We start from the raw sequence: 15000 nt of genomic DNA, 5'->3' as shown, positions 1-15000 counted from the left end.
AAAAATAGTTTTTACATTACCATGTAGTTTACCAATAAAATGGTCTGATGGTGATGTGGATATACTCGGAATACATATCCCAAATGAAATAAATTATCTCACTCCAATACATTTTAATAGAAAGTTATCAAAAATGGATAAGATCTTGCTACCATGGAAAGGTAAATACCTGTCAATTTGTGGAAAAATCACCCTGATTAATTCTTTAGTAGTATCCCAGTTTACCTATTTGCTTATGGTCTTGCCTACGCCTAGCGGACAGTTTTTTAAATGATATGAGACATTTTTTTCCATTTTATTTGGAACGGCAAGCCAGACAAAATTAAACTGGCCTATTTATATAATGAATATGAATTCTGAGGACAGAAATAATTAAATATTAAAGCATTAGACCTATCACTAAAAGCTTCAGTCATACAAAAGTTATACTTAAATCCGAACTGGTTCTCTAGCAAATTAGTAAGATTGTCTCACCCAATGTTCAAGAATGGCTTTTTTCCCTTTATTCAGATTACAACCTCTCACTTTCAGTTATTTGAAAAGGAAATAATCTCCCAAATATCACGATTTCTTAAACAAGCCATAGAAAGTTGGTTGCAATTTCAATTTAATCCTCCAGAAACGACAGAACAAATAATGCAACAAATATTGTGGTTAAACTCAAATATACTAATTGATTAAAGGTATAACATTCGTTAATTATATCATCGGTAGGACTGGTGGAGTTATGTCGCACATGCAGCTAACAAAAACATATAGAAATGTCTGCTCTACCCAAAATTACAACCAAATAATTGCAGTGTTATGGAAGAGGAAAGTGGAAGGGGGAAAAAGTAAGGAACTTGTCTGTTGGCCCTGCATTAAAGAACATAATTGGTTAAAGAAAATTGTGATAAATAAAAAAGTGTACCAGTTTCATTTAAGGACCAAAGGATTGACAGCCGTCCCATATAGATTGCAAAATAGTTGGGAAGAGATATTTAATGTACCGATCCCATGGCATAGTGTTTATGAACTGATGCACAAAACGTCGCCGGATTCAAAACTTTGAATTTTTCAATTTAAATTATTATATAAAATTCCCTGCTACCAATAGAATGTTATTTATATGGGGGATACAATCTTCCCAGCTCTGCAGATTTTGCTGCGAAGAGACAGAATCATTAGATCATTTGTTTTGGTACTGTTTACTCCAATTAGGGAAGGGGTGGTGGGGTTGGAAAGTAATAAAGGGAAATATATTTTTAAAAAGGATATGTATGTATATGTATGTATATGTATTTATATGTATGTATGTGTATATGTATGTGTGTGTAGGTATGTGTATGTATATATATAAACTAAATGAGATTTTTTTTCTCCAGAAAATCACATTGTAGGATTATTAATGAATTTATTTGCAAATTATGGTGGAAAATAAGTATTTGGTCAATAACAAAAGTTTCTCAATACTTTGTTATATACCCTTTGTTGGCAATGACACAGGTCAAACGTTTTCTGTAAGTCTTCACAAGGTTTTCACACACTGTTGCTGGTATTTTGGCCCATTCCTCCATGCAGATCTCCTCTAGAGCAGTGATGTTTTGGGGCTGTCGCTGGGCAACACAGACTTTCAACTCCCTCCAAAGATTTTCTATGGGGGTTGAGATCTGGAGACTGGCTAGGCCACTCCAGGACCTTGAAATGCTTCTTACGAAGCCACTCCTTCGTTGCCCGGGCGGTGTGTTTGGGATCATTGTCATGCTGAAAGACCCAGCCACGTTTCATCTTCAATGCCCTTGCTGATGGAAGGAGGTTTTCACTCAAAATCTCACGATACATGGCCCCATTCATTCTTTCCTTTACACGGATCAGTCGTCCTGGTCCCTTTGCAGAAAAACAGCCCCAAAGCATGATGTTTCCACCCCCATGCTTCACAGTAGGTATGGTGTTCTTTGGATGCAACTCAGCATTCTTTGTCCTCCAAACACGACGAGTTGAGTTTTTACCAAAAAGTTATATTTTGGTTTCATCTGACCATATGGCATTCTCCCAATCCTCTTCTGGATCATCCAAATGCACTCTAGCAAACTTCAGATGGGCCTGGACATGTACTGGCTTAAGCAGGGGGACACGTCTGGCACTGCAGGATTTGAGTCCCTGGCGGCGTAGCGTGTTACTGATGGTAGGCTTTGTTACTTTGGTCCCAGCTCTCTGCAGGTCATTCACTAGGTCCCCCCGTGTGGTTCTGGGATTTTTGCTCACCGTTCTTGTGATCATTTTGACCCCACGGGGTGAGATCTTGCGTGGAGCCCCATATCGAGGGAGATTATCAGTGGTCTTGTATGTCTTCCATTTCCTAATAATTGCTCCCACAGTTGATTTCTTCAACCAAGCTGCTTACCTATTGCAGATGCAGTCTTCCCAGCCTGGTGCAGGTCTACAATTTTGTTTCTGGTGTCCTTTGACAGCTCTTTGGTCTTGGCCATAGTGGAGTTTGGAGTGTGACTGTTTGAGGTTGTGGACAGGTGTTTTTTATACTGATAACAAGTTAAAACAGGTGCCATTAATACAGGTAACGAGTGGAGGACAGAGGAGCCTCTTAAAGAAGAAGTTACAGGTCTGTGAGAGCCAGAAATCTTGCTTGTTTGTAGGTGACCAAATACTTATTTTCCACCATAATTTGCAAATAAATTCATTAAAAATCCTACAATGTGATTTTCTGGATTTTCTTTTCTCAATTTGTCTGTCATAGTTGACGTGTACCTATGATGAAAATTACAGGCCTCTCTCATCTTTTTAAGTGGGAGAACTTGCACAATTGGTGGCTGACTAAATACTATTTTTCCCCACTGTATATATATATATATATATATATATATATATTTGCGAGAGAAAAAAACATATGGGGGATTGGAAGTGATGCAGACAATTACATTGATGGAATATACAATCTATCTGCAATATTAAAGCTGATCTACCCCCTAAAAAAAAAATACATATCTCTAACTTAAACAGAAAGATTTTGGGGGGATTTGTATTATTATGCTAATTAGATCTCCATGGGGGAGCGAACGTTGACTCCAGGGGGTTAATTGACTGTGTACTAACAAATTATTGGTTGTTGCTAGGACTACCGTGTGAACATCTTCCTGCGTCAGCGGTGGAACGACCCAAGGCTGAAGCTCCCGGCAGACTTTAAAGGAGAAGCGCTGACAGTGGACCCCAAGATATTCCAGTGTCTATGGAAACCAGACCTGTTCTTCGCTAACGAGAAACATGCCAACTTTCATGATGTCACGCAAGACAACATCCTGTTATTTATCTTCAGGAATGGAGACATTCTCATCAGCATGAGGTCTGTCTGTCTGTCTGTCTGTCTGTCTGTCTGTCTGTCTGTCTGTCTGTCTGCCTGTCTGCCTGTCTGCCTGTCTGTCTGTCTGTCTGTCTGTCTGTCTGTCTGTCTGCCTGTCTGTCTGTCTGCCTGTCTGCCTGTCTGCCTGTCTGCCTGTCTGCCTGTCTGTCTGTCTGCTTGCTAGTGATAGGAAGTTTGACTCTTTTTAATGACTGAGATCTTATCAACTCGTTCAGTCAAAATAACAAATATTTAGACTAATTTTGTTTATTTGATTCAGTAATGTCCAGAGCACGCAGAACCCCCTACCGGCGAACGACGAACTAAAAACTCAAAATAATAATCTTCTACAAGCCTCTCGTTCACCATGGGGGGTTAGGGTTAGGGTCACCATGGGGGGTTAGGGTTACCATTGGGGGTTAGGGTTAGGGTCACCATGGGGGGTTAGGGTTAGGGTTACCATGGGGGGTTAGGGTTAGGGTTACCATGGGGGGTTAGGGTTACCATGGGGGGTTAGGGTTAGGGTTACCATGGGGGGTTAGGGTTAGGGTTAGGGTTACCATGGGGGGTTAGGGTTAGGGTCACCATGGGGGGTTAGGGTCACCATGGGGGTTAGGGTTAGGGTTACCATGGGGGGTTAGGGTTAGGGTTACCATGGGGGGTTAGGGTTAGGGTTACCATGGGGGGTTAGGGTTACCATGGGGGGTTAGGGTTAGGGTTACCATGGGGGGGTTAGGGTTAGGGTCACCATGGGGGGTTAGGGTTACCATGGGGGGTTAGGGTTACCATGGGGGGTTAGGGTTAGGGTTACCATGGGGGGTTAGGGTTAGGGTTACCATGGGGGGTTAGGGTTAGGGTTACCATGGGGGGTTAGGGTTACCATGGGGGGTTAGGGTTAGGGTTACCATGGGGGGTTAGGGTTACCATGGGGGGTTAGGGTTAGGGTTACCATGGGGGGTTAGGGTTACCATGGGGGGTTAGGGTTAGGGTTACCATGGGGGGTTAGGGTTACCATGGGGGGTTAGGGTTAGGGTTACCATGGGGGGTTAGGGTTAGGGTCACCATGGGGGGTTAGGGTTAGGGTTACCATGGGGGGGTTAGGGTTAGGGTTACCATGGGGGGTTAGCGTTAGGGTTACCATGGGGGGTTAGGGTCACCATGGGGGGTTAGGGTTAGGGTTACCATGGGGGGTTAGGGTTAGGGTTACCATGGGGGGTTAGGGTTAGGGTTACCATGGTGGGTTAGGGTCACCATGGGGGGTTAGGGTTACCATGGGGGGTTAGGGTTAGGGTTACCATGGGGGTTAGGGTTAGGGTCACCATGGGGGTTTAGGGTTAGGGTTACCATGGGGGGTTAGGGTTAGGGTTACCATGGGGGGTTAGGGTTAGGGTTACCATGAGGGGTTAGGGTTAGGGTTACCATGGGGGGTTAGGGTTAGGGTTACCATGGGGGGTTAGGGTTAGGGTCACCATGGGGGGTTAGGGTCACAATGGGGGGTTAGGGTTACCATGGGGGGTTAGGGTTAGGGTCACCATGGGGGGTTAGGGTTAGGGTCACCATGGGGGGTTAGGGTTAGGGTTACCATGGGGGGTTAGGGTTAGGGTCACCATGGGGGGTTAGGGTCACCATGGGGGGTTAGGGTTAGGGTTACCATGGGGGGTTAGGGTTAGGGTCACCATGGGGGGTTAGGGTTAGGGTTACCATGGGGGGTTAGGGTTAGGGTTACCATGGGGGGTTAGGGTTAGGGTTACCATGGGGGGTTAGGGTTAGGGTCACCATGGGGGGTTAGGGTTAGGGTTACCATGGGGGGTTAGGGTTAGGGTTACCATGGGGGGTTAGGGTTACCATGGGGGGTTAGGGTTACCATGGGGGGTTAGCGTTAGGGTTACCATGGGGGGTTAGGGTTAGGGTCACCATGGGGGGTTAGGGTTAGGGTTACCATGGGGGGTTAGGGTTACCATGGGGGGTTAGGGTTAGGGTCACCATGGGGGGTTAGGGTTAGGGTTACCATGGGGGGCTCATGTCGTTTGTGACTGAGACTTATTAAAGTGTGCTTCCAACATTATACATGTGTGATTGCTAGGCATACAAATACAATTCTTTCTTGATAGCTTTGAAACGAGGTCTAGAAGCGGCCCCAACCAGACTAGTTTATGAACGACTCTTGGCGGAACACTTGACTGTCGCGAGGAAGATAAGCACAATATCGTTGGAACTGCAGCAGTCCCCCAAACGATTTGTTTTCGAGTTTGAGTGTTGAGGCATGTGTATGGTTTGGATCTACAAATCTGTGTCTATCGATAACATTCAATAATCAATTAATTGCACTAACTGTTACACTAGGTGATCAATTATCAATTCATAACATGTATTTTTCTTCTCTATGCGTGATCTATTTTTCTGCACGCACATGATAGACAATTAGTGGTTGGAGCACATCTCCAGAGTCTCTGAGCTGGTGGTGTTAATCCTGCTGTAGGACTCATTGCCTCTGTATCTCCAGAGTCTCTGAGCTGGTGGTGTTAATCCTGCTGTAGGACTCATTGCCTCTGTATCTCCAGTCTCTGAGCTGGTGGTGTTAATCCTGCTGTAGGACTCATTGCCTCTGTATCTCCAGAGTCTCTGAGCTGGTGGTGTTAATCCTGCTGTAGGACTCATTGCCTCTGTATCTCCAGTCTCTGAGCTGGTGGTGTTAATCCTGCTGTAGGACTCATTGCCTCTGTATCTCCAGAGTCTCTGAGCTGGTGGTGTTAATCCTGCTGTAGGACTCATTGCCTCTGTATCTCCAGTCTCTGAGCTGGTGGTGTTAATCCTGCTGTAGGACTCATTGACTCTGTATCTCCAGAGTCTCTGAGCTGGTGGTGTTAATCCTGCTGTAGGACTCATTGACTCTGTATCTCCAGAGTATCTGAGCTGGTGGTGTTAATCCTGCTGTAGGACTCATTGCCTCTGTATCTCCAGTCTCTGAGCTGGTGGTGTTAATCCTGCTGTAGGACTCATTGCCTCTGTATCTCCAGAGTCTCTGAGCTGGTGGTGTTAATCCTGCTGTAGCACTCATTGACTCTGTATCTCCAGTCTCTGAGCTGGTGGTGTTAATCCTGCTGTAGGACTCATTGACTCTGTATCTCCAGTCTCTGAGCTGGTGGTGTTAATCCTGCTGTAGGACTCATTGCCTCTGTATCTCCAGAGTCTCTGAGCTGGTGGTGTTAATCCTGCTGTAGGACTCATTGACTCTGTATCTCCAGTCTCTGAGCTGGTGGTGTTAATCCTGCTGTAGGACTCATTGACTCTGTATCTCCAGAGTCTCTGAGCTGGTGGTGTTAATCCTGCTGTAGGACTCATTGACTCTGTATCTCCAGTCTCTGAACTGGTGGTGTTAATCCTGCTGTAGTACTCATTGACTCTGTATCTCCAGAGTCTCTGAGCTGGTGGTGTTAATCCTGCTGTAGGACTCATTGCCTCTGTATCTCCAGAGTCTCTGAGCTGGTGGTGTTAATCCTGCTGTAGGACTCATTGCCTCTGTATCTCCAGAGTCTCTGAGCTGGTGGTGTTAATCCTGCTGTAGGACTCATTGCCTCTGTATCTCCAGAGTCTCTGAGCTGGTGGTGTTAATCCTGCTGTAGGACTCATTGACTCTGTATCTCCAGAGTCTCTGAGCTGGTGGTGTTAATCCTGCTGTAGGACTCATTGCCTCTGTATCTCCAGAGTCTCTGAGCTGGTGGTGTTAATCCTGCTGTAGGACTCATTGCCTCTGTATCTCCAGTCTCTGAGCTGGTGGTGTTAATCCTGCTGTAGGACTCATTGACTCTGTATCTCCAGAGTCTCTGAGCTGGTGGTGTTAATCCTGCTGTAGGACTCATTGACTCTGTATCTCCAGAGTATCTGAGCTGGTGGTGTTAATCCTGCTGTAGGACTCATTGCCTCTGTATCTCCAGTCTCTGAGCTGGTGGTGTTAATCCTGCTGTAGGACTCATTGCCTCTGTATCTCCAGAGTCTCTGAGCTGGTGGTGTTAATCCTGCTGTAGGACTCATTGACTCTGTATCTCCAGTCTCTGAGCTGGTGGTGTTAATCCTGCTGTAGGACTCATTGCCTCTGTATCTCCAGAGTCTCTGAGCTGGTGGTGTTAATCCTGCTGTAGGACTCATTGACTCTGTATCTCCAGAGTCTCTGAGCTGGTGGTGTTAATCCTGCTGTAGGACTCATTGACTCTGTATCTCCAGAGTCTCTGAGCTGGTGGTGTTAATCCTGCTGTAGGACTCATTGCCTCTGTATCTCCAGAGTCTCTGAGCTGGTGGTGTTAATCCTGCTGTAGGACTCATTGCCTCTGTATCTCCAGTCTCTGAGCTGGTGGTGTTAATCCTGCTGTAGGACTCATTGCCTCTGTATCTCCAGTCTCTGAGCTGGTGGTGTTAATCCTGCTGTAGGACTCATTGCCTCTGTATCTCCAGAGTCTCTGAGCTGGTGGTGTTAATCCTGCTGTAGGACTCATTGCCTCTGTATCTCCAGTCTCTGAGCTGGTGGTGTTAATCCTGCTGTAGGACTCATTGCCTCTGTATCTCCAGTCTCTGAGCTGGTGGTGTTAATCCTGCTGTAGGCCTCATTGACTCTGTATCTCCAGAGTCTCTGAGCTGGTGGTGTTAATCCTGCTGTAGTACTCATTGACTCTGTATCTCCAGAGTCTCTGAGCTGGTGGTGTTAATCCTGCTGTAGGACTCATTGCCTCTGTATCTCCAGAGTCTCTGAGCTGGTGGTGTTAATCCTGCTGTAGGACTCATTGCCTCTGTATCTCCAGAGTCTCTGAGCTGGTGGTGTTAATCCTGCTGTAGGACTCATTGCCTCTGTATCTCCAGAGTCTCTGAGCTGGTGGTGTTAATCCTGCTGTAGGACTCATTGACTCTGTATCTCCAGAGTCTCTGAGCTGGTGGTGTTAATCCTGCTGTAGGACTCATTGCCTCTGTATCTCCAGAGTCTCTGAGCTGGTGGTGTTAATCCTGCTGTAGGACTCATTGCCTCTGTATCTCCAGTCTCTGAGCTGGTGGTGTTAATCCTGCTGTAGGACTCATTGACTCTGTATCTCCAGAGTCTCTGAGCTGGTGGTGTTAATCCTGCTGTAGGACTCATTGACTCTGTATCTCCAGAGTATCTGAGCTGGTGGTGTTAATCCTGCTGTAGGACTCATTGCCTCTGTATCTCCAGTCTCTGAGCTGGTGGTGTTAATCCTGCTGTAGGACTCATTGCCTCTGTATCTCCAGAGTCTCTGAGCTGGTGGTGTTAATCCTGCTGTAGGACTCATTGACTCTGTATCTCCAGTCTCTGAGCTGGTGGTGTTAATCCTGCTGTAGGACTCATTGCCTCTGTATCTCCAGAGTCTCTGAGCTGGTGGTGTTAATCCTGCTGTAGGACTCATTGACTCTGTATCTCCAGAGTCTCTGAGCTGGTGGTGTTAATCCTGCTGTAGGACTCATTGACTCTGTATCTCCAGAGTCTCTGAGCTGGTGGTGTTAATCCTGCTGTAGGACTCATTGCCTCTGTATCTCCAGAGTCTCTGAGCTGGTGGTGTTAATCCTGCTGTAGGACTCATTGCCTCTGTATCTCCAGTCTCTGAGCTGGTGGTGTTAATCCTGCTGTAGGACTCATTGCCTCTGTATCTCCAGAGTCTCTGAGCTGGTGGTGTTAATCCTGCTGTAGGACTCATTGCCTCTGTATCTCCAGTCTCTGAGCTGGTGGTGTTAATCCTGCTGTAGGACTCATTGCCTCTGTATCTCCAGAGTCTCTGAGCTGGTGGTGTTAATCCTGCTGTAGGACTCATTGACTCTGTATCTCCAGTCTCTGAGCTGGTGGTGTTAATCCTGCTGTAGGACTCATTGCCTCTGTATCTCCAGAGTCTCTGAGCTGGTGGTGTTAATCCTGCTGTAGGACTCATTGACTCTGTATCTCCAGAGTCTCTGAGCTGGTGGTGTTAATCCTGCTGTAGGACTCATTGACTCTGTATCTCCAGAGTCTCTGAGCTGGTGGTGTTAATCCTGCTGTAGGACTCATTGCCTCTGTATCTCCAGAGTCTCTGAGCTGGTGGTGTTAATCCTGCTGTAGGACTCATTGCCTCTGTATCTCCAGTCTCTGAGCTGGTGGTGTTAATCCTGCTGTAGGACTCATTGCCTCTGTATCTCCAGTCTCTGAGCTGGTGGTGTTAATCCTGCTGTAGGACTCATTGCCTCTGTATCTCCAGAGTCTCTGAGCTGGTGGTGTTAATCCTGCTGTAGGACTCATTGCCTCTGTATCTCCAGTCTCTGAGCTGGTGGTGTTAATCCTGCTGTAGGACTCATTGCCTCTGTATCTCCAGTCTCTGAGCTGGTGGTGTTAATCCTGCTGTAGGCCTCATTGACTCTGTATCTCCAGAGTCTCTGAGCTGGTGGTGTTAATCCTGCTGTAGGACTCATTGACTCTGTATCTCCAGAGTCTCTGAGCTGGTGGTGTTAATCCTGCTGTAGGACTCATTGCCTCTGTATCTCCAGAGTCTCTGAGCTGGTGGTGTTAATCCTGCTGTAGGACTCATTGCCTCTGTATCTCCAGAGTCTCTGAGCTGGTGGTGTTAATCCTGCTGTAGGACTCATTGACTCTGTATCTCCAGAGTCTCTGAGCTGGTGGTGTTAATCCTGCTGTAGGACTCATTGCCTCTGTATCTCCAGAGTCTCTGAGCTGGTGGTGTTAATCCTGCTGTAGGACTCATTGCCTCTGTATCTCCAGTCTCTGAGCTGGTGGTGTTAATCCTGCTGTAGGACTCATTGCCTCTGTATCTCCAGAGTCTCTGAGCTGGTGGTGTTAATCCTGCTGTAGGACTCATTGCCTCTGTATCTCCAGTCTCTGAGCTGGTGGTGTTAATCCTGCTGTAGGACTCATTGCCTCTGTATCTCCAGAGTCTCTGAGCTGGTGGTGTTAATCCTGCTGTAGGACTCATTGCCTCTGTATCTCCAGTCTCTGAGCTGGTGGTGTTAATCCTGCTGTAGGACTCATTGACTCTGTATCTCCAGAGTCTCTGAGCTGGTGGTGTTAATCCTGCTGTAGGACTCATTGACTCTGTATCTCCAGAGTATCTGAGCTGGTGGTGTTAATCCTGCTGTAGGACTCATTGCCTCTGTATCTCCAGTCTCTGAGCTGGTGGTGTTAATCCTGCTGTAGGACTCATTGCCTCTGTATCTCCAGAGTCTCTGAGCTGGTGGTGTTAATCCTGCTGTAGCACTCATTGACTCTGTATCTCCAGTCTCTGAGCTGGTGGTGTTAATCCTGCTGTAGGACTCATTGACTCTGTATCTCCAGTCTCTGAGCTGGTGGTGTTAATCCTGCTGTAGGACTCATTGCCTCTGTATCTCCAGAGTCTCTGAGCTGGTGGTGTTAATCCTGCTGTAGGACTCATTGACTCTGTATCTCCAGTCTCTGAGCTGGTGGTGTTAATCCTGCTGTAGGACTCATTGACTCTGTATCTCCAGAGTCTCTGAGCTGGTGGTGTTAATCCTGCTGTAGGACTCATTGACTCTGTATCTCCAGTCTCTGAACTGGTGGTGTTAATCCTGCTGTAGTACTCATTGACTCTGTATCTCCAGAGTCTCTGAGCTGGTGGTGTTAATCCTGCTGTAGGATTCATTGACTCTGTATCTCCAGAGTCTCTGAGCTGGTGGTGTTAATCCTGCTGTAGGACTCATTGACTCTGTATCTCCAGAGTCTCTGAGCTGGTGGTGTTAATCCTGCTGTAGGACTCATTGACTCTGTATCTCCAGAGTCTCTGAGCTGGTGGTGTTAATCCTGCTGTAGGACTCATTGCCTCTGTATCTCCAGAGTCTCTGAGCTGGTGGTGTTAATCCTGCTGTAGGACTCATTGACTCTGTATCTCCAGAGTCTCTGAGCTGGTGGTGTTAATCCTGCTGTAGGACTCATTGACTCTGTATCTCCAGAGTCTCTGAGCTGGTGGTGTTAATCCTGCTGTAGGACTCATTGACTCTGTATCTCCAGAGTCTCTGAGCTGGTGGTGTTAATCCTGCTGTAGGACTCATTGACTCTGTATCTCCAGAGTCTCTGAGCTGGTGGTGTTAATCCTGCTGTAGGACTCATTGCCTCTGTATCTCCAGTCTCTGAGCTGGTGGTGTTAATCCTGCTGTAGGACTGATTGACTCTGTATCTCCAGAGTCTCTGAGCTGGTGGTGTTAATCCTGCTGTAGGACTCATTGACTCTGTATCTCCAGAGTCTCTGAGCTGGTGGTGTTAATCCTGCTGTAGGACTCATTGACTCTGTATCTCCAGAGTCTCTGAGCTGGTGGTGTTAATCCTGCTGTAGGACTCATTGCCTCTGTATCTCCAGTCTCTGAGCTGGTGGTGTTAATCCTGCTGTAGGACTCATTGACTCTGTATCTCCAGAGTCTCTGAGCTGGTGGTGTTAATCCTGCTGTAGGACTCATTGCCTCTGTATCTCCAGAGTCTCTGAGCTGGTGGTGTTAATCCTGCTGTAGGACTCATTGACTCTGTATCTCCAGAGTCTCTGAGCTGGTGGTGTTAATCCTGCTGTAGGACTCATTGACTCTGTATCTCCAGTCTCTGAGCTGGTGGTGTTAATCCTGCTGTAGGACTCATTGCCTCTGTATCTCCAGAGTCTCTGAGCTGGTGGTGTTAATCCTGCTGTAGGACTCATTGACTCTGTATCTCCAGAGTCTCTGAGCTGGTGGTGTTAATCCTGCTGTAGGACTCATTGACTCTGTATCTCCAGAGTCTCTGAGCTGGTGGTGTTAATCCTGCTGTAGGACTCATTGACTCTGTATCTCCAGTCTCTGAGCTGGTGGTGTTAATCCTGCTGTAGGACTCATTGACTCTGTATCTCCAGAGTCTCTGAGCTGGTGGTGTTAATCCTGCTGTAGGACTCATTGACTCTGTATCTCCAGTCTCTGAGCTGGTGGTGTTAATCCTGCTGTAGGACTCATTGACTCTGTATCTCCAGAGTCTCTGAGCTGGTGGTGTTAATCCTGCTGTAGGACTCATTGCCTCTGTATCTCCAGAGTCTCTGAGCTGGTGGTGTTAATCCTGCTGTAGGACTCATTGCCTCTGTATCTCCAGAGTCTCTGAGCTGGTGGTGTTAATCCTGCTGTAGGACTCATTGCCTCTGTATCTCCAGAGTCTCTGAGCTGGTGGTGTTAATCCTGCTGTAGGACTCATTGCCTCTGTATCTCCAGAGTCTCTGAGCTGGTGGTGTTAATCCTGCTATAGGACTCATTGACTCTGTATCTCCAGAGTCTCTGAGCTGGTGGTGTTAATCCTGCTGTAGGACTCATTGACTCTGTATCTCCAGAGTCTCTGAGCTGGTGGTGTTAATCCTGCTGTAGGACTCATTGCCTCTGTATCTCCAGTCTCTGAGCTGGTGGTGTTAATCCTGCTGTAGGACTCATTGACTCTGTATCTCCAGAGTCTCTGAGCTGGTGGTGTTAATCCTGCTGTAGGACTCATTGACTCTGTATCCCCAGAGTCTCTGAGCTGGTGGTGTTAATCCTGCTGTAGGACTCATTGCCTCTGTATCTCCAGAGTCTCTGAGCTGGTGGTGTTAATCCTGCTGTAGGACTCATTGCCTCTGTATCTCCAGAGTCTCTGAGCTGGTGGTGTTAATCCTGCTGTAGGACTCATTGCCTCTGTATCTCCAGAGTCTCTGAGCTGGTGGTGTTAATCCTGCTGTAGGACTCATTGCCTCTGTATCTCCAGTCTCTGAGCTGGTGGTGTTAATCCTGCTGTAGGACTCATTGACTCTGTATCTCCAGAGTCTCTGAGCTGGTGGTGTTAATCCTGCTGTAGGACTCATTGCCTCTGTATCTCCAGAGTCTCTGAGCTGGTGGTGTTAATCCTGCTGTAGGACTCATTGCCTCTGTATCTCCAGAGTCTCTGAGCTGGTGGTGTTAATCCTGCTGTAGGACTCATTGCCTCTGTATCTCCAGAGTCTCTGAGCTGGTGGTGTTAATCCTGCTGAAGGACTCATTGACTCTGTATCTCCAGAGTCTCTGAGCTGGTGGTGTTAATCCTGCTGTAGGACTCATTGACTCTGTATCTCCAGAGTCTCTGAGCTGGTGGTGTTAATCCTGCTGTAGGACTCATTGCCTCTGTATCTCCAGTCTCTGAGCTGGTGGTGTTAATCCTGCTGTAGGACTCATTGACTCTGTATCTCCAGAGTGTCTGAGCTGGTGGTGTTAATCCTGCTGTAGGACTCATTGACTCTGTATCTCCAGTCTCCGAGCTGGTGGTGTTAATCCTGCTGTAGGACTCATTGCCTCTGTATCTCCAGAGTCTCTGAGCTGGTGGTGTTAATCCTGCTGTAGGACTCATTGACTCTGTATCTCCAGAGTCTCTGAGCTGGTGGTGTTAATCCTGCTGTAGGACTCATTGACTCTGTATCTCCAGAGTCTCTGAGCTGGTGGTGTTAATCCTGCTGTAGGACTCATTGCCTCTGTATCTCCAGAGTCTCTGAGCTGGTGGTGTTAATCCTGCTGTAGGACTCATTGCCTCTGTATCTCCAGAGTCTCTGAGCTGGTGGTGTTAATCCTGCTGTAGGACTCATTGACTCTGTATCTCCAGAGTCTCTGAGCTGGTGGTGTTAATCCTGCTGTAGGACTCATTGCAAATAAAATCAAATGTTATTTGTCACACACACGTGTTTAGCAGATGTTATTGCGGGTGTAGTGAAATGCTTGTGCTTCTAGCTCCGACAGTGCAGTAATATCTAACAAGTAATATCTAACAATTTCACAACATATATCTAATACACACAAATCTAGTAAGGAATGGAATTTAAGAATATATACAGATATGGACAAGCAATGACAGAGAGGCATGGACTAAGATACAGTAGAATATATACATATATGGACAAGCAATGACAGAGCGGCATGGACTAAGATACAGTAGAATATATACAGATATGGACAAGCAATGACAGAGCGGCATGGACTAAGATACAGTAGAATATTATAGAATAGAATACAGTATATACATATATGGACAAGCAATGGCAGAACGTCATGGACTAAGATACAGTAGAATATATACAGATATGGACAAGCAATGACAGAGCGGCATGGACTAAGATACAGTAGAATATTATAGAATAGAATACAGTATATACATATATGGACAAGCAATGACAGAGAGGCATGGACTAAGATACAGTAGAATATTATAGAATAGAATGCAGTATATACATATGAGATGAGTAGTGCAAGATATGGAAACATTATTAAAGTGACTAGTGTTCCATTTCTTAAAGTGGCCAGTGATTTCAATAGGCAGCAGCAGCCTCTAATGTGCTAGTGATGGCTGTTTAACAGTCTGATGGCCTTGAGATAGAAGCTGTTTTTCATTCTCTCGGTCCCAGCTTTGATGCACCTGTACTGACCTCGCCTTCTGGATGATAGGGGGGTGAACAGGCATTGGCTCGGGTGGTTAATGTCCTTGATGATTTTTTGGGCCTTCCTGTGACATCAGGTGCTGTATGTGTCTTGGAGGGCAGCCAGCAGTTCAAATGAATGACTAAAATGACTGAGTGACTTGGAAAACGAATCATGACTCTCGAGTCAGTAAAAAGAGTAATTAAAAAAGAACGAATCATGACTCTCGAGTCAGTAAAAATAGTTGTTAAAAAAGAACA

General features: G+C 46.5%; 1 protein-coding gene across 1 annotated transcript in view; it reads left to right on the top strand.

Annotated features, from left to right (window-relative positions):
• LOC311118656 (glycine receptor subunit beta-like) overlaps positions 1-15000 on the top strand; it is a gene marked incomplete at both ends in the record, with an annotated part of 41618 nt that overhangs the window by 6347 nt on the left and 20271 nt on the right. The window contains one exon of the mRNA XM_084193443.1: positions 3111-3337. Within this exon, the coding sequence (XP_084049569.1) occupies positions 3111-3337 (227 nt within the window). The remainder of the gene's footprint in view (positions 1-3110; positions 3338-15000) is intronic.

This window comes from Coregonus lavaretus (assembly GCF_964263955.1).
Source record: "Coregonus lavaretus genome assembly, contig: HAP1_SCAFFOLD_3607, whole genome shotgun sequence".
Lineage (NCBI taxonomy): Eukaryota > Metazoa > Chordata > Actinopteri > Salmoniformes > Salmonidae > Coregonus > Coregonus lavaretus.
Note: the sequence above shows the minus strand (reverse complement) of the source record. Positions and strands in the feature narration are given on the sequence as shown.